Genomic DNA, 19,625 nt, shown 5'->3' with positions numbered 1-19,625 from the left:
TTATGCAGCCATCAAAAAATGAGATCTTGCCATTTGCAATGACATAGATGGAACTAGAGAGTATTATGCTAAGTGAAATAAGTCAATCAGAAAAAGACAATTATCTTATCATCTCACTGATATGAGGAATTGGAGAAACAAGACAGAATATCATAGGGGAAGGGAAGGAAAAAAATGAAACAAGATGAAACCAGAGAGGGAGACAAACCATAAGGGACAATCTCAGATTTACAGAACTGTTAATCCTCCCCAAGAGAAAAAAAACGCAAATTCCATGACAAAGTAAAAATTTTGAAGGGCCCGGGGGTGGGAGGTTGGGGGAACCAGGTGGTGGGTATTGGAGAGGGCACGGATTGCATGGAGCACTGGGTGTGGTGCAAAAAACAATGAATACTGTTATGCTGAAAAGAAACAAAAAATTAAAAAAACATAAATTTATTCATTATGTTATTTATAAATGGTTAAAGAGGTAAAAAGGAAAAGACATTGTGAAAATGATGAGGGAGGAAGATCTTAAATCAACAAATTGGAAACAGGAGCACCTGGGTGGCTTAGTTGGTTAAGCAACTGCCTTCTGCTTAGGTCATGATCCTCGATTCCAGGAATTGAGTCCCACATCAGGCTCCCAGCTCCATGGGGAGCCTGCTTCTCCCTCTGCCCTTCTCCCTTCTCATGCTCTCTCTCACTATCTCTCTTTCTCAAATGGATAAATTAAATTAAATTAAAAAAAAAAGAAATTGGAAACAAGCTGGGCTCTCTGCTCCTCCCTGTCTAACACACAGCCACATCTCCTGGTGCAGTGATAGCACCATCCCAAAGACAAGATGGTAAAGGTTGGAGTAAGTATATTTGGTGGTATTGGGCACCTGGTCACCAGGGCTGCTTTTAACTGTGAGAAAGTGACAGCTGTTGCTGTCAAGGACAACTTCATTGACCTCAACTGGAACATACATGTTCCAGTATGATTCCATCCATGGCAAACTCAAAGGCACAGTCAAGGCAAAAAGCAGGTAACTTGTCATCAATGCAGAGCAAACCTCCATCTTCCAGGACCAAGATCCCATCAACATCAAACGGGGTGATGCTGCTGCTGAGTATGCTGTGGAGTCCAAGGCAGAAGGCTGAGCCTTACTTGAAGCTGGGGCCAAGAAGATCAGCATCTCTACCCATTCTACTGATGCCCTGAAGTTTGGGATGGGTGTGAACCATGAGAAGTATGAAAACTTTCTCAAGATTGTCAGCAATGCCTCCTGCAGAACCAGCTGCTTGGCCTCTCTGGCCAGGGTCATCCATGACAACGTTGGTATTGTGGAGGGACTCATGACTATAGTCCATGCCATAACTGCCACCAAGAAGACCCTGCCAGGCCCGGCTGGGAAACTGTGGCATGATAGCTGAGAGGCTTCCTAGAACATTATTTCTGCTCATATACTGATGCCACCAAGGTTGTAGGCATGGTCATCCCTGAGCTGAATAGGGAGCACACTGGCATGGCCTTCCATGTCACCACCCCAAAGTGTGTCAGTTGTGGATCTGAGCTGCCTGGAGAAAGCTGCTGAGTACTATAACATCAAGAAGCCAGTGAAGCAGGCATCAGAGGACCCCCTCAAGGGCATCCTGGGCTTCACTGAGGATCAGATAGTCACTTGCAACGTTAAAAATGACACCCAATCTTCCGCCTTTGATCCTGGGACTGGGGTTGTCCTCAATGACCACTTAGTCAAGTTCATATTCAAGTATGGTAATGAATTTGGCTATAGCAACATGTTGGTGAACTATATGCGCTATATGACTCTCAAGGAATTAGAGTCTACTGGGCCAGTAGCCCTAGACAGAACAAGAAGAAAGAGGCTCTCAGCTGGTGGGGGCACATACCCTAACACACTGAGAATTTCCACACCTCTACACAGTTTCCATTCTATAATCCCTGAAGCAGAGGAGGGACTTGGGGAGTCCTACCTTGTCACTGTATCCACCAAAAAACATTGTAAACAAACTGACAGGAAAATCAAATTTCCTTCATGGTGGTAACAAAGATACAGGATATGAACACTCCCACTAAACTTTCTGACAAAAGAAATCAAATATACCAGTCCTGTTACTGTACCCAGGAACAGTGATTCTGATCAAAATGTTCTCCCACTTCGGGTTTTTCTCAGAGCAAGTTTAACATCTTTGTTCCTCAAGCTGTAAATGAAGGGGTTCATCAAGGGAACCACATTGGTATAAAAGACAGAAGAGATTTTTCCCTCACCCATCGACCCAAAAGAAGATGGTTGAAGATACACAAATGCACCAGATCCAAAATAGAGAGAAACAGCAAATATGTGGGAACTGCAGGTGCTGAAGGTTTTGGACCTGCCCTCAGGGGAGCTGATGTGCAGGATGCTGGACAGAATGAAACCATAAGAGACAAAGATGGTGACACTGGGCACAATGATATCTGTGCCCACCGAAATGAAAATAACCAGCTCATTCAAATACGTGCTGCTGCAGGAGAGCTGGAGCAGAGGGAGAATGTCACAAAAATAATGGTTGACGGTGTTTGCATCACAGAAGGTCAGTCTCAGCACACATCCTGTGTTAGCCATGGCACCGAAAAACGCCATCAAATATGAACCAAGCATAAGCATGGAACACACTTTAGGGGACATGGCAACATTATATAAAAGTGGGTTACAGATGGCCACATAGCGATCATAGGCCATTGATGTCAGCATATAACATTCAGAAATACCAAAACCACAGAAAAAGAAAAGCTGGGTCATGCATCCCCTGTAGGAGATAATATTCTTCTTTGATGTGAAGTTAATCAGCATTTTGGGTGTAAACACAGAAGAATAACAGAGGTCTATGAAGGACAGATTCAACAGGAAAAAGTACATGGGGGTGTGTAGGTGTGAATTCAGCAGGATTAGAGTTATCAAGCCCAAATTTCCCAACACAGTGACCACATACATGAGTAGAAACAGGAAGAACAGGGGGAGCTTGAGATATGGTAAGTCTGTTAGCCCCATAAGAATAAATTCAGTCACAAAGGAAGCATTTTCAGCAGGCATTCTTCTCTAAGGGGATCTGTGAACACAGGAGAAAAAGTTACATGGAGAACAATTAACATTATCCACCATATCTCCTCTCACAGAAGTTGGGTTTGTACTGGGAATATTTGAGTCTACCCCAGACTGGACCCACAGAATCTGCTTTGTCATTATCATAAATCTAGTGACATGGACATTTTCTTATTAGACACTCTATAAGCTGTAAAACAAAGAGCACTAAAACTTGGCCTACAAAATGAAGGCCAATGCTTCCATATGCCAACAGGACTGCTGTCAAAACCAAAGGTTAGGGAGAAGATTGGGCCAGAAGGGAATTGCCTTCTCTCATTTCAATTCTTTGAACACATAAACCCTCCCCTAACCAGGAAAATGGAGGCAGTAACCTCACCAAATGGGTGCTGGCTTTCAGGGGTATTGGAATTCATGTGGTGGGAATGAAGAACACTGTCTAATCCAAAAATTAAGAACCAGAGTCTAGGAGAGTTCAAGTTTCTGCCCCATGTACAGGGTAAAAAGAATGGATGTAGAAGAGTGAGAGTTCCATCAATGGAACTGACCAATATATTGCATCCTTGAAACCTAATAATGTTTCTAAACCTTCCTTGCTCCATCACCCTCCCCTAAACAGGACCTTCTACCTATTTCATGTGAGTCTAAGGACTGCAATGAACTGGAAAGTAATTGGCATCTTTGATTCCTAGACTTTCATCATAAAAGAAAGACATGAATAGGCACACCTGGGTGGCTCAGTCAGTTGAGCGTTTACCTTCAGCTCAGGTCATGATTCCAGGGTTCTGGGATGAAACTCCACATCCAGCTCCCTGCTCAGCAAGGAGTCTTCATCTCCCTTTCTCTCTGCTACTGCTCTCTCAAACACTGCTTCTCTCAAATAAATAAATAAAATCTTTTAAAAAATAAAGCAAAAGACATGAGTATAAATGGAATTCAGAAGCTCACCCTCCTTAGGCAAGAACACCTTGGTCCTTCCTTACCGGTATTACCCCTGTGCTCCTGAAAGGGCAGATTTAATCTCTGTGGCTTTGCTTCCTTCGATTCTATGAGGACACAACCCACACTTAATTTCTGATGAGCCCTGGAATTCCTTCTGAACCACAGACAATAATTTCTGACTATGAGTTGTCTTAAGCAGCAGACCAAAATAAACAGTCTTTATTATGATCATTTTGCACTTGGTAAATCACAGAAAACTTAAGGTGGGGGCAATGATATCATGTCCTCAATTATAAACAAGGCAGAAGCTTGCTATGTTTCTTATGCAGGCAGTGGTTTCTGGAGTAATAGGGTCTTGAGAGGATTGCATTTTCACAGAGGACCATAATGTGTCTCTAGTTCCTTTGGTGCTCAAAATTTTAGTCAAGGTTACACTCCACTGGAGGGATCAGACATCCCCCAAGAGGAGCCAAAAATAAATTCCCATTTCCAGGTCAGCAACACGACAGAAGAGGAAGCTCTAGAATATCCTACTCTCCATGGACACACTGATTCAAAAATTATTCCCATACATATATTCTTGTTCTAAAAAATCCAGACAGTGGTTAAGTAGGCCTGATCCCAGTTAAACAATGAATGTAGACACATTCCCTAACATTTTAGGGAAATTCTAGATATCCTTTTTTTTTTTTTTTTAACAGTTATACTTGCACCGTAACTTCAAATTGGAACAATTTGAAGCCAGTTCATGGATTTTCCCTGGGGAGGGAAAGAATTGCACCATCTGTACAATGCCCCAACTTTTAAAACATGTGCCTAGAAGACTGGCTTCTAGATAGTCTGTGTCAGAAAGTAGAGGGGATATAGGACACAGCATACTTCACCTGCCTGGGGAGAGAGACAAAGAGATGGTGTGTGGGCTGGAAGCCACCAGAGCTCCTTCCCCTGGCTCAGCCTAGAGGAAGTGATTGAAAAGCTCTTTTTTGCAGCTTCTCTCTGGTGAGGAAAAAAAAATGTGCCCTATGCATCCAGCAAGCAATACAACTTACCTGTGTGCTGCCTGAGGGATTGACTTCAGTCCTGTTTGTTTTAGAGCACAGACACAACCGATGAAGACAGGGGTGGGGGGGGAGCATGGGGAGGAGTGGGGGCACTGCAACTAATACCAAAGAAAGAGGGTTAGACTGCACAAAATTGAGAGGCCTCCAAAGTCTCTGGCCAGGCTTGTTGGTGATACCTTCTCTAGTCCAAGGCCAGTCCCTGAATGTCAGGACAGATGAGTGTTTTGTCTAATGTGCAGACACCAGTGTAGAGAATCAATGAAAATGAAGACAAGTTGAAATACTTTCCAAAAAGGAGTAAGAGCTATCTCCACAAACTGACACTAATGAAATGAAAGTATGTGATTTACCTGACAGAGAATTGAAATGACTGTCCTAAGATGCTCACTGGAGTCAGAGAACAATACACAAACCAAGAGAAAATTACAACACAGATACAGAAAACCTGAAAGTATTAAACAGAAATCATGGAGCTGAGAAATACAATATCTGAACTAAAAAATTCAGCAGAGGAGCTCAAGAGCAAAGGAGATTGAAGAAAAGACAGGATCGTGAATTTGATTAAACATCTCTGTAGAAAGAAGATATGGTCCATATATGCAATGGAATATTATGCCTCCATCAGAAAGGATGAATGCCCAACTTTTGTATCAACATGGATGGGACTGGAAGAGATTATGCTGAGTGAAGTAAGTCAACCAGAGACGGTCAATTATCATATGGTTCACTTACTTGTGAAGCATAAGGAATAACACGGAGGACACTGGGACAAGGAGAGGAGAAGGGAGTTGGGGGAATTTGGGAGAGGAGAGGAACAATGAGAGACTGTGGACTCTGAGAAAGAAACTGAGGGTTTTGGAGAGGAGGAGGTTGGAGAGTTGGATGCGCCTGGTGGTGGGTATTAAGGAGGGCACATATTGCATGGAGCACTGGGTGTGATACATAAAAAATGAATCTTGGAACACTGAAAAAGTAAAGTTTAAAAAAAATCTGGATACTTTGTGAAAATCAGATGGAAATAGTGCACAGCTAGTTTGGGAACTATTCTGATGATGAATCTAGGAATACCAGGTGTCTAGGTGAAAATAGTTTGATGATACATTTCTTGATGTTCTGGATGATGATGATAAAGAGAGAAAGTGCCACAGCTATGATTCAGGGATGACTTACATGAAGCATGTTTTTTTAAAAATTAAATTTATTTATTTTCAGCATACCAGTATTCATTATTTTTTCACCACACCCAGTGCTCCATGCAATCCGTACCCTCTATAATACCCACCACCTGGTACCCCAACCTCCCACCACCCCCGCCACTTCAAACCCCTCAGATTGTTTTTCAGAGTCCATAGTCTCTCATGGTTCACCTCCCCTTCCAATTTCCCCCAACTCCCTTCTCCTCTCTAAGTCCCCATGTCCTCCGTGCTATTTGTTATGCTCCACAAATAAGTGAAACCATATGATAATTGACTCTCTCTGCTTGACTTATTTCACTCAGCATCATCTCTTCCAGTCCCATCCATGTTGCTACAAAAGTTGGATATTCATCCTTTCTGATGGAGGCATAATACTCCATAGTGTATATGGACCACATCTTCCTTATCCATTAGTCCGTTGAAGGGCATCTTGTTCTTTCCATAGTCTGGCGACCGTGGCCATTGCTGCTATAAACACTGGGGTACAGATGACCCTTCTTTTCACTACATCTGTATCTTTGGGGTAAATACCCAGGAGTGCAATTGCAGGGTCATATAGAACTTCCCTATGAAGCATGTTTTAAGTAACCCAGATACATTATCTTATACGATGTTCTAAAATTCTTGTGTTTCCTCAAGCTTAATTGATGTATACTTATTAAATAAAAATTGTATATGTTTATTAAATGTAAAAAAGTCACTGTAAGTTATTCTGACAGAAGGGCAAAATGAAAAAGAACAAAAAATACTGAAGAAATCCTGAAAGACTTATGGGATGCTACCAAGTGAATCAATATATGTATTTCAGCAACTCCATTAGGAGAAGAGAGTTCAAAAGAACCAGAAAACCTATTCAAAGAAAAAAAGGCTGAAAAATTTCCAAATCATGTCAACGTCCCAACACTGTGACCAATTTATACAAAGATAAAACCCAGAATAATTACATAATGAGTACACAAGCACACACACACACACACACAGAGTCAACTGCTTGTCCTCTCTCCAGTTTACTTAACTGGGCTAACCTGACTTCGACCTTCAGACTCCGGTCTACACCAATTTACAGAACAGTGCTGATCTAGGCAGGTGAGATATAAAACCCTCTAACCCAATATTCTGGACTCAATGCAAATTTACTGACTGCTGAGTCACCTCTCAACTTGAATTATGCATTTGGTATCTGGGTCTGTTTCAATCATTATGCTTTATACTAACTCTGGGGATTGAAGCAGTACTTTCTCTATGCCTAAATATTTCCATCTTTTCTATATTCTCAAATTATAATCATCACACCATTGTCAAATGTATACCTAGAGAAGTTTTTTAAGACTTTATCAAGAATAGAGAAAGGGTTAAGAAAATGAAATTACATAGTATGTAGAAGAACCATCTCCTCTTTACCTTAACCTAAACGTAACAACATACAACCTATAAGAGACCTATAGAATGGGGTTCTCAATGGAGTTGGCTCCTCTTGCAGAACCTGGTGGAAGGTCTTCATTGAGTGTAGTAAAAGCACTGTCTCTGCCCCAGACTATTTTACATTACTCCACACTACTCTAGTTCTGGTTTTTTCTGTGTGAGCCATTCTGCTCTGTACTTGGAAGGCTGTTCCCTTCACCTGAGCCTTTCTTCTGAGTCTTGGCTTATTGATTCCTTAAATATGTAATTTAAATCCAGGTAGAATCCAAGTTTTTCAGCCATAATTTATCATGATAGTTAGCAGTTAGCATACATACATACATCAAAGTCTACAAAATATACACTTCAACCATTATTATAAACTGAACAGCTTACAATGAACTTACAGACCTATAAACAGAGTATTCCGGGCCCCAGAGCCCTCTGTGTGCCCCTAGTCCTCCCATTCTCCACCACAATACTGATACAATCATGTCCCAGCTCTTGTTCACAGCTTCATCTCTTAAGTGGGCCCTCATGGTGTTCCACGTCCAGCCAGAAGAAGGATGAGGAGAACGTGGAAATGATTATTATATTCTTTTTTTTCCAATTTATTTATTTTCAGAAAAACATTATTCATTATTTTTTCACCACATCCAGTGATTATTATATTCTACCCTGATGTGTTTCCACATATTGCGGAGACCAATATAAAATAAGAATATACTCACACATTCTAAATTAGGCAACAGAGCTTCCGAATATAAAGTGGGAAAGATACTCTCTCGACAATTTGCTTAGATTAGCATGTTGCTTTCATTTGTGTTCTGAGACTTTTTATTCATGGAAACCATTTTCATGTTTCATGGATATTTAAAAGTACAGCACATTAACAATAATAATAAAAATAGTAAGCTGGTATATGTAGAATCAAAACACCAAGTCCTAGTCTCAGCTCTACCAGTTACAAGTTGTAATCTGTGACAAACCATGAAAACACCTGAGCATCAGTTTCATCAACAAGGAAATGAAACTAAACTTCTCTCCTCTTTATCTCACTTTATTTTCCATTGAAATATAAGAACTTACTGATGTGACAGAGCAGAAAAACTAAAACACATTAAGGGCAATTGTAACACCCTGCACATCTTTATATTAATATTCAAGTGGGCTAATTTAACTTTAGGTCAGAGACAGAGGCTCCCCAGCCCCTTCAATGCCCCACATTCTACTCACTGAGGAACATGAGAGTCTTTTCCTCAGAAAGTAAAACTTCACACTGGGTAAGATTTTCATGTTTAAAGGTACATGTTTAAAGGGGCACCTTGGTGACTCCATGGGTTAAAGCCTCTGCCTTTTGCTCATGTCATGATCCCAGGGTCCTGGGATGGAGCCTCACCTCAGGCTCTCTGCTCAGTGGGGAACCTGCTTCTCCCTCTCTCTCTGCCTACCTCTCTGCCTACTTGTGATCTTTCTCCAATAGGTAAATAAATAATCTTAAAAAAATAAAGGTACATATTTTATACAACTAAGCCCTGCAGATAAACTGACTACTTCACCTGGTGATCAGCTGATAACACAATAACATGCCCCAAAGCACAAAGAAAAATCAGCTTATGCCAGACTCAGGGGAAAATAGCATGTGTGTCTCCCAACATGGACACCAGTTCAACAAAATCAATTTCAAAAGTATTTTTGATCATATAGAATTGAAATTAGAATCTATCTACTCTGTTGGATTATGAAAACCTACATTTATATCATTTTCTTGCTATGCCTTATTTATATTTGTGACATATACCACAAGGCTGCACATTTCTAGGTACTCAGAGGTGCAAAATGCTGTGTGTGTGTGTGTGTGTGTGTGTGTGTATACATATGTGTGTGCATGTGTATGTGTGTTACACTGAACAAGGAAATGATTAAAGCAATAACCACTTCCTTTCCTCAATTCAGTAAGTACATCCTGCTCAGCTCTTCTTCTCAGGAGTGGGTTCCATAACATGCAATCAATGCTGGGCAGCAATTTCATGAAATAAAAGACTTCAAGATTGTGTGTGTGTGTGTGTGTGTGTGTGTGTTGAAGGAGGCAGTGTCAGGAGGAGTGGAGAATGAGATTCAAAAAATTTAGGAGTTCAGCAATTAAAAGGAGTTTACATGAAACAAATTCAGAATGTAATCAGCTTTGCTTCTGGTCCTGAAGTAGGAGGATCATTTTTTTTTGTTGTTGTTATTGACCAGAAAGTCCAAGCTTTCACACTGATTCAGAGATAGCTCTGTCTTAGGACAGGTACAGACCAATCCCATGATTTCCCTGCTTGACTCCTATCTGAGACAATTTCAATAGACTCATACTTCCCCTCCTAACTTCTTTTATGGCCATTCACATAACACACAAAAAAGCAAAAACCATAATGGATATTCTATTTTGTGTGTATAACACACCTGACTTGGTTCTCATCCTTTTGAAAAAAAGTCCCAAACATATACAGTGCTTAAGTTACTAACCAGAAAGCTGTCAGCTGAGTTACTTTTTTGAAAACTTTGTAAATGTTACCTTTATAAACTGTATTTATAGATTTGCAACCATTTTAATGAACTTTTCCCCAAATAATGTGAAAGCATGGAATTAAGTTCAAAAGCTTATACTTTCTGCAATAAAAAAATTATCATTTCTGAAAGTTTTTTTCTGAAATTGAAGCAGATTGCATTTGAATTTTAAGGCTTCTCAAATGAAATATTAGGGACCAGGGTTAACATATACTTTTAGGTACCTTAAATAGTGATAAAATAAATAACAAATTGGATGTACCTTTGAGATGTCTATAAGGGTCCCTGAATAGCACAAACATTATTTATATACTGACACACCTTTTTCAATAAGGAATACAATTTCATCAAAACAGAGCCTGGGAGTGGGTATTCAGGAGGACATGAATTACATAGAGCACTGGGTGTGGTGCATAAACAATGAATCTTGGAACACTGAAAAGATAAAATTAAGTTTAAAAAAAAAAAACCCAGACACTAAGTAAAAGAAAAACAAAATTAAAAGTCACAACAAAAGTCAACTATTTTGTATAAATAGAACTTGTCAAATGAAAATCATGCATGTTGATATGGAGGTCTGGGCATGTGATGTGGCAGGTCATTTAAAAGAATAAGTCAATAACTCTGTGATGACAGATCATAACTACATTTTTCATGGTGAGCATTTGGTTGTATATATAAATGTCAGATCACTATGTTGTACATGTGAAACTAAGAGAATATATGCGGAAGTGGAGATACAACATGGGGGGTTTGGGGGTAAGAAAAGAATAAATGAAACAAGATGGGATTGAGAGGGAGACAAACCATAAGAGACTCTTAATCTCACAAAACAAACTGAGGGTTGCTGGGGGAGAGGGGTCAGGAGAAGGTGGTGGGGTTATGGACATTGGGGAGGGTATGTTCTATGGTGAGTGCTGTGAAGTGTGTAAACCTGGTGATTCACAGACCTGTACCCCTGGGGCTTATAATACATTATATGTTTATAAAAAACTAAAAAAAATTACAAAAAAGAATATTGTATGTCAATTATACTTCAATTAAAAATTAATTTTTAAAATAAATAATAAATAAATTGAGCATCTAAAATACAAACAACAAACCAGTTATGCTAAATTTCACAATAGCTAAATCTTGAATGGAAATCAGAAAAGTGATAAAATACTAAGTATTATTTAAGTTATCTTAGAAATATTTAATGAATCTTGGATCATTGAAAAAATAAAAAAAAATTAAAAATTAAATAAAAGTAAAAAAATAAGTATTTAAATTATAATTAAGGATTAAACTTTATTCTTTGTTTCAAGCTTTTATTTATATTGTACTTAGTTAACAAATAGTTTAATATTAGTTTCAGGAATATAATTTAGGATTAAGGACTTCTGGAGTAGTCATCTTTTTGTGTTTTGTCAAAAGAAAAATAATCCAACATCCCACTGAAGAATGGAAACTGTCACAGTTTGGATTATCCACCAAATGTTTTTTTCACGTTGTCATTGCTCTCCAAACTGCTATTTCAGGGTTTTGTAACTTAAAATCCATAGAGGAGTTGCACACAGAAGTCAAAAACCAGGAGTGATTTAGCTGTTTCCAGGTCCTCCAGCCCTGCTACTTTACCTGTTTATTTTTTTAAATTGTTTTCATGTAACTGTGGATGCCAAGAAAAACAAGGCTGTACCTACCTCAAATCTAGCTCTGACATAAGTACAGCCATTTTGACAATGCAAAAGCTGGCACCTTGCACCCCCTCTCCAGCCTCTCCCCTCCGTAGTATGTGTAAACAAATAGTTAACAATCCTGCAAGACAGGAGTCTCCCTCAGTTTACAAATGTCCCAGTGCTAAATCTCACTAAAAAGGTCGCTTGATAGGAGGAATGTGATATTCCACCAGGAAACTCCCAACTGTCTTCATGTTCGTGCCCCATTAGAGGGAAAAATGACCTTGGCTTGATAACAACCAGACCTCCAATGTCCTGACTCTTCTTTATCCTGATATTCCTTCTGAATATCCCCTTTGTCCTCACCCACCGCTGAGTCCACCCCTACTCTGCCTTTAAAAACTCTGACTGTAATCTGGATTAGGGTCCAAGTCCCTACTCCGCTGTGCTGGGTATACTTGGGCCCAAGCTTAAGATTGTCAAATAGGTGGGAGACAAGATGGCAGGGAAGTAGGAGGAGGCGCCATTTCAACCTGTACCCTAAAGTGAGCTGATTACTTACCAAAGAACTCCAATCACCCATGAAATCAACCTGATTTCAGAATTATACTCGTCTGGATCTCTACAGGGGCAGAAGATGCCAGTGGGCAGGTAGAGTGGAGTGGGAATGTCGGACTGATATTGGAAGGTAAACAAAAGGGGAAGGAGCCACCAGAGGCGACTGACTGGAAAGTAATACCCCAATACGAGAGTGCCCTGCATCTGGGGACCAGCATTAACTTGGAGTCTGGTTGAAAGCACTCAAAAAGAGCAAAGGATTGTGGGGGTAAATTGTGGGAATCAGGGCGATTAGGGACAGGGGCATAAGTCCCCAGACCCAGGACAGCCTCCCCTGGTGCTGAGCCAGAGAGAGTGCAGCAGAGAAACAGGTCTTGGTACCTGAGCTGCCAGCTTGCCAGAGAATGCATGGGGTCTGGTTCCTGTGAGGGGCTGGGAGAATCGCCAGACAGCAGAACGCTGCGCCATGATAACAGAGCCTCAGATGCACGAGCCCCCCACCCTCCGCTCGCAGAAGTGCACGCAAACCCAGCGCTTTAGACCTGGAAAGAGCAGGCACTCCCAGCCCAGGCCAGTTGGAAAATCTCAGTGTGTGAACACTGCTTGGAACCTCTCTGGCAGTCTGGAGCTGCCCAGACAGCTGCCGCTGCCATGGTTTGGGGTACAAGCAGGAGATCCTGCGTCCCCAGGGACCGCGACTGGGAACCTGCCCTGTCAGTGGCCAAAGGGGAATTTATATGGGCTCTGCATCACCCACAGGGGAGCAGACTGAGACTTCTCTCTGAGAGGGAGATCGGGGTGCAGTTTGCTTTCCTCTAAAACTACAAAAACCATCAAAAGCGGTCAAGGCAAGAGAAAACAAGTGAACAAACATAAAAACCTCCAGAGAATAAAGCCTGAAAAAACCAGTTTCCTGAGAGTCCACACCCTTGAGGAGGGTGGGAGGACTTAACTCAGGGAACATCATTGACTGAAAACCCACGTGGCAGACCCTTCCCCCAGAAAACCAACCAGGAAAGGAAAAAAAAAAAAAAAAAAGACTACAAGAGAACAACCACCACTACTTCATAGATACAACTTTTATTTTTAACTCTTTCCCACTATTCTGGTTCATTTTTTTTAATATAGAAAATTTTTTAACCTATTTACCATCACAGTGAGATGTCCAGTACATCAAATTCCATAATAACCTTCTAACCTGAACTTTTTGATACATACAACCATGTTTTTCTTTTGCTTTTCTATTTTTTAAATTTTTAAAAAAATTTTTAGTTTAGTTTAGTCTAGTTTGTTCCTTTTTTTCTTATTTTCTTTTTTTAAATTAAATTTATTTTCAGCATAACAGTATTCATTATTTTTTCACCACAACCAGTGCTCCATGCAATCCGTGCCCTCTATAATACCCACCACCTGGTACCCCAACCTCCCACCCCCCCCACCACTTCAAACCCCTCAGACTGTTTTTCAGAGTCCGTAGTCTCTCATGATTCACCTCCCCTTCCAATTTACCCCAACTCCCTTCTCCTCTCTAACTCCCCATGTCCTCCATGCTATATGTTATGCTCCACAAATAAGAGAAACCATATGATCATTGACTCTCTCTGCTTGACTTATTTCACTCAGCATAATCTCTTCCAGTCCCATCCATGTTGCTACAAAAGTTGGATATTCATCCTTTCTGATGGAGGCATAATACTCCATAGTGTATATGGACCACATTTTCCTTATCCATTCGTCCGTTGAAGGGCATCTTGGTTCTTTCCATAGTTTGGCGACCGTGGCCATTGCTGCTATAAACATTGGGGTACTGATGGCCCTTCTTTTCACTACATCTGTATCTTTGGGGTAAATACACAGGAGTGCAATTGTAGGGTCATAGGGAAGCTCTATTTTTAATTTCTTGAGGAATATCCACACTGTTCTCCAAAGAGGCTGCACCAACCTGCATTCCCACCAACAGTGTAAGAGGGTTCCCCTTTCTCCACATCCTCTCCAACACATGTTGCTTCCTGTCTGGTTAATTTTGGCCATTCTAAATGGTGTAAGGTGATATCTCAATGTGGTTTTAATTTGAATCTCCCTGATGGCTAGTGATGATGAACATTTTTTCATGTGTCTGATAGCCATTTGTATGTCTTCATTGGAGAAGTCTCTGTTCATATCTTCTGCCCATTTTATTATATGATTCACTGTTTTGTGTGTGTTGAGTTTGAGGAGTTCCTTATAGATCCTGGATATCAACCTTTTGTCTGTACTGTCATTTGCAAATATCTTCTCCCATTCTGTGGTTTGCCTTTTGGTTTTGTTGACTGTTTCCTTTGCTGTGCAGAAGCTTTTGATTTTGATGAAGTCCCAAAAGTTTATTTTCACTTTTGCTTCCTTTGTCTTTGGAGACATATCTTTTTTTTTTTTCCAATTTATTTATTTTCAGAAAAACATTATTCATTATTTTTTAACCACACCCAGTGCTCCATGCAAGCCATGCCCTCTATAATACCCACCACCTGGTACCCCAACCTCCCACATCCCGCCACTTCAAACCCTTCAGACTGTTTTTCAGAGTCCATAGTCTCTCACGGTTCACCTCCCCTTCCAATTTACCCAAATATTTTCTAATATTCATATAGAGTTAAACTTCAAGGTAACCCCCTTTCCCCAATTAATGCTGCCCCTATAGGTAAACTAATTTTTTTTTCTTTTTTCCAATTTATTTATTTTCAGAAAAACAGTATTCATTATTTTTTCACCACACCCAGTGCTCCATGCAAGCTGTGCCCTCTATAATACCCACCACCTGGTACCCCAACATCCCACCCCCCCGCCACTTCAAACCCCTCAGATTGTTTTTCAGAGTCCATAGTCTCTCATGGTTCATCTCCCCTTCCAATTTACCCAAAAGCACATACCCTCCCCAATGTCCATAACCCTACCCCCTTTCTTCCAACCCCCCTTCCCCCAGCAACCCACAGTTTGTTTCATGAGATTAAGAGTCACTTATGGTTTGTCTCCCTCCCTATCCCATCTTGTTTCATGGATTCTTCTCCTACCCACTTAAGCCCCCATGTTGCATCACCACTTCCTCATATCAGGGAGATCATATGATAGTTGTCTTTCTCCGCTTGACTTATTTCGCTGAGCATGATACGCTCTAGTTCCATCCATGTTGTCGCAAATGGCAAGATTTCGTTTCTTTTGATGGCTGCATAGTATTCCATTGTGTATATATAACACATCTTCTTGATCCATTCATCTGTTGATGGACATCTAGGTTCTTTCCATAGTTTGGCTATTGTGGACATTGCTGCTATAAACATTCGGCTGCACGTGCCCCTTTGGATCACTACGTTTGTATCTTTAGGGTAAATTCCCAGTAGTGCAATTGTTGGTTCATAGGGCAGTTCTATTTTCAACACTTTGAGGAACCTCCATGCTGTTTTCCAGAGTGGTTGCACCAGCTTGCATTCCCACCAACAGTGTAGGAGGGTTCCCCTTTCTCCGCATCCTCGCCAGCATCTGTCATTTCCTGACTTGTTGATTTTAGCCATTCTGACTGGTGTGAGGTGATATCTCATTGTGGTTTTGATTTGTATTTCCCTGATGCCGAGTGATATGGAGCACTTTTTCATGTGTCTGTTGGCCATCTGGATGTCTTCTTTGCAGAAATGTCTGTTCATGTCCTCTGCCCATTTCTTGATTGGATTATTTGTTCTTTGGGTGTTGAGTTTGTTAAGTTCTTTATAGATTTTGGACACTAGTCCTTTATCTGATATGTCGTTTGCAAATATCTTCTCCCATTCTGTCAGTTGTCTTTTGGTTTTGTTAACTGTTTCCTTTGCTGTGCAAAAGCTTTTGATTTTGATGAAATCCCAACAGTTCATTTTTGCCCTTGCTTCCCTTGCCTTTGGCGATGTTCCTAGGAAGATGTTGCTGCGGCTGAGGTCCAAGAGGTTGCTGCCTGCGTTCTCCTCAAGGATTTTGATGGATTCCTTTCTCACATTGAGGTCCTTCATCCATTTTGAGTCTACTTTTGTGTGTGGTGTAAGGAAATGGTCCAATTTCATTTTTCTGCACGTGGCTGTCCAATTTTCCCAACACCATTTATTGAAGAGGCTGTCTTTTTTCCATTGGACATTCTTTCCTGCTTTGTCGAAGATTAGTTGACCATAGAGTTGAGGGTCTATTTCTGGGCTCTCTATTCTCTTCCATTGGTCTATGTGTCTGTTTTTGTGCCAGTACCATGCTGTCTTGATGATGACAGCTTTGTAATAAAGCTTGAAGTCCGGAATTGTGATGCCACCAACTTTGGCTTTGTTTTTCAATATCCCTTTGGCTATTCGAGGACTTTTCTGGTTCCATATAAATTTTAAAATTATTTGTTCCATTTCTTTGAAAAAGATGGATGGTACTTTGATAGGAATTGCATTAAATGTGTAGATTGCTTTAGGTAGCATAGACATTTTTACAATATTTATTCTTCCAATCCAGGAGCATGGAACATTTTTCCATTTCTTTGTGTCTTCCTCAATTTCTTTCATGAGTACTTTATAGTTTTCTGACTATAGATTCTTAGCCTCTTTGGTTAGGTTTATTCCTAGGTATCTTATGGTTTGGGGTGCAATTGTAAATGGGATTGACTCCTTAATTTCTCTTTCTTCTGTCTTGTTGTTGGTGTAGAGAAATGCAACTGATTTCTGTGCATTGATCTTATATCCTGACACTTTACTGAATTCCTGTATAAGTTCTAGCAGTTTTGGAGTGGAGTCTTTTGGGATTTCCACATAGAGTATCATATCATCTGCGAAGAGTGATAATTTGACTTCTTCTTTGCTGATTTGGATGCCTTTAATTTCCTTTTGTTGTCTGATTGCTGAGGCTAGGACTTCTAGTACTATGTTGAATAGTAGTGGTGATAATGGACATCCCTGCCGTGTTCCTGACCTTAGTGGAAAAGCTTTCAGTTTTTCTCCATTGAGAATGATATTTGCAGTGGGTTTTTCATAGATGGCTTTGATGATATTGAGGTATGTGCCCTCTATCCCTACACTTTGAAGGGTTTTGATCAGGAAGGGATGCTGTACTTTGTCAAATGCTTTTTCAGCATCTATTGAGAGTATCATATGGTTCTTGTTCTTTCTTTTATTGATGTGTTGTTTCACATTGACTGATTTGCAGATGTTGAACCAACCTTGCAGCCCTGGGATAAATCCCACTTGGTCGTGGTGAATAATCCTTTTAATGTACTGTTGAATCCTATTGGCTAGTATTTTGGTGAGAATTTTTGCATCTGTGTTCATCAAGGATATTGGTCTATAGCTCTCTTTTTTGATGGGATCCTTGTCTGGTTTTGGGATCAAGGTGATGCTGGCCTCATAAAATGAGTTCAGGAGTTTTCCTTCCATTTCTATTTTTTGGAACAGTTTCAGGAGAATAGGAATTAGTTCTTCTTTAAATGTTTGGTAGAATTCCCCCGGGAAGCCATCTGGCCCTGGGCTTTTGTTTGTTTGGAGATTTTTAATGACTGTTTCAATCTCCTTACTGGTTATGGGTCTGTTCAGGCTTTCTATTTCTTCCTGGTTCAATTTTGGTAGTTTATATGTTTCTAGGAATGCATCCATTTCTTCCAGATTGTCAAATTTGTTGGCATAGAGTTGCTCATAGTATGTTCTTATAATAGTTTGTATTTCTTTGGTGTTAGTTGTGATCTCTCCTCTTTCATTCATGATTTTATTTATTTGGGTCCTTTCTCTTTTCTTTTTGATAAGTCTGGCCAAGGGTTTATCAATTTTATTAATTCTTTCAAAGAACCAGCTCCTAGTTTGGTTGATTTGTTCTATTGTTTTTTTGGTTTCTATTTCATTGATTTCTGCTCTGATCTTTATGATTTCTCTTCTCCTGCTGGGCTTAGGGTTTCTTTCTTGTTCTTTCTCCAGCTCCTTTAGGTGTAGGGTTAGGTTGTGTACCTGAGACCTTTCTTGTTTCTTGAGAAAAGCTTGTACCGCTATATATTTTCCTCTCTGGACTGCTTTTGTTGTGTCCCACAGATTTTGAACCGTTGTATTTTCATTATCATTTGTTTCCATGATTTTTTTCAATTCTTCTTTAATTTCCCGGTTGACCCATTCATTCTTTAGAAGGATGCTGTTTAGTCTCCATGTATTTGTGTTCTTTCCAAACTTCCTCTTGTGGTTGAGTTCTAGCTTCAGAGCATTGTGGTCTGAAAATATGCAGGGAATGATCCCAATCTTTTGATACCGGTTGAGTCCTGATTTAGGACCGAGGATGTGATCTATTCTGGAGAATGTTCCATGCGCACTAGAGAAGAATGTGTATTCTGTTGCTTTGGGATGAAATGTTCTGAATATATCTGTGATGTCCATCTCATCCAGTGTATCATTTAAGGCCTTTATTTCCCTGTTGATCTTTTGCTTGGATGATCTGTCCATTTCAGTGAGGGGAGTGTTAAAGTCCCCTACTATTATTGTATTATTGTTGATGTGTTTCTTTGATTTTGTTATTAATTGGTTTATATAGTTTGCTGCGCCCACGTTGGGGGCATAGATATTTAAAATTGTTAGATCTTTTTGTTGGACAGACCCTTTGAGTATGATATAGTGTCCTTCCTCATCTCTTATTATAGTCTTTGGATTAAAATCTAATTGATCTGATATAAGGATTGTCACTCCTGCTTTTTTCTGATGTCCATTAGCATGGTAAATTCTTTTCCACCCCCTCACTTTAAGTCTGGAGGTGTCTTCCGGTTTAAAATGAGTTTCTTGGAGGCAACATATAGATGGGTTTTGTTTTTTTATCCATTCTGATACCCTGTGTCTTTTGATTGGGGCATTTAGCCCATTAACATTCAGGGTAACTATTGAGAGATATGATTTTAGTGCCATTGTATTGCCTGTAAGGTGACTGTTACTGTATATTGTCTCTGTTCCTTTCTGATCTACCACTTGTAGGCTCTCTCTTTGCTTAGAGGACCCCTTTCAGTATTTCCTGTAGAGCTGGTTTGGTGTTTGCAAATTCTTTCAGTTTTTGTTTGTCCTGGAAGCTTTTAATCTCTCCTTCTATTTTCAATGATAGCCTAGCTGGATATAGTATTCTTGGCTGCATGTTTTTCTCGTTTAGTGCTCTGAAAATGTCATGCCAGCTCTTTCTGGCCTGCCAGGTCTCTGTGGATAAATCAGC

General features: G+C 40.1%; 1 protein-coding gene and 1 pseudogene across 1 annotated transcript; one reads left to right on the top strand and one right to left on the bottom strand.

Moving 5' to 3' along the window:
* Window positions 1-824: 824 nt before the first annotated feature.
* On the top strand, window positions 825-2,031 carry LOC122913459 (annotated as a pseudogene).
* A 95-nt stretch (window positions 2,032-2,126) lies between these two features.
* LOC122914032 (olfactory receptor 8B3-like) lies at window positions 2,127-8,685 on the bottom strand. The gene is made up of 2 exons (XM_044260676.1): window positions 8,669-8,685; window positions 2,127-3,060 (listed from the first exon to the last, which is right to left on the bottom strand). The coding sequence occupies exons 1-2, from the start codon at window positions 8,683-8,685 to the stop codon at window positions 2,127-2,129; spliced, it is 951 nt and encodes a 316-aa protein (XP_044116611.1).
* Window positions 8,686-19,625: the final 10,940 nt, after the last annotated feature.

The sequence above is a fragment of the Neovison vison genome, chromosome 7 (genome assembly GCF_020171115.1).
Source record: "Neovison vison isolate M4711 chromosome 7, ASM_NN_V1, whole genome shotgun sequence".
Lineage (NCBI taxonomy): Eukaryota > Metazoa > Chordata > Mammalia > Carnivora > Mustelidae > Neogale > Neogale vison.
Note: the sequence above shows the minus strand (reverse complement) of the source record. Positions and strands in the feature narration are given on the sequence as shown.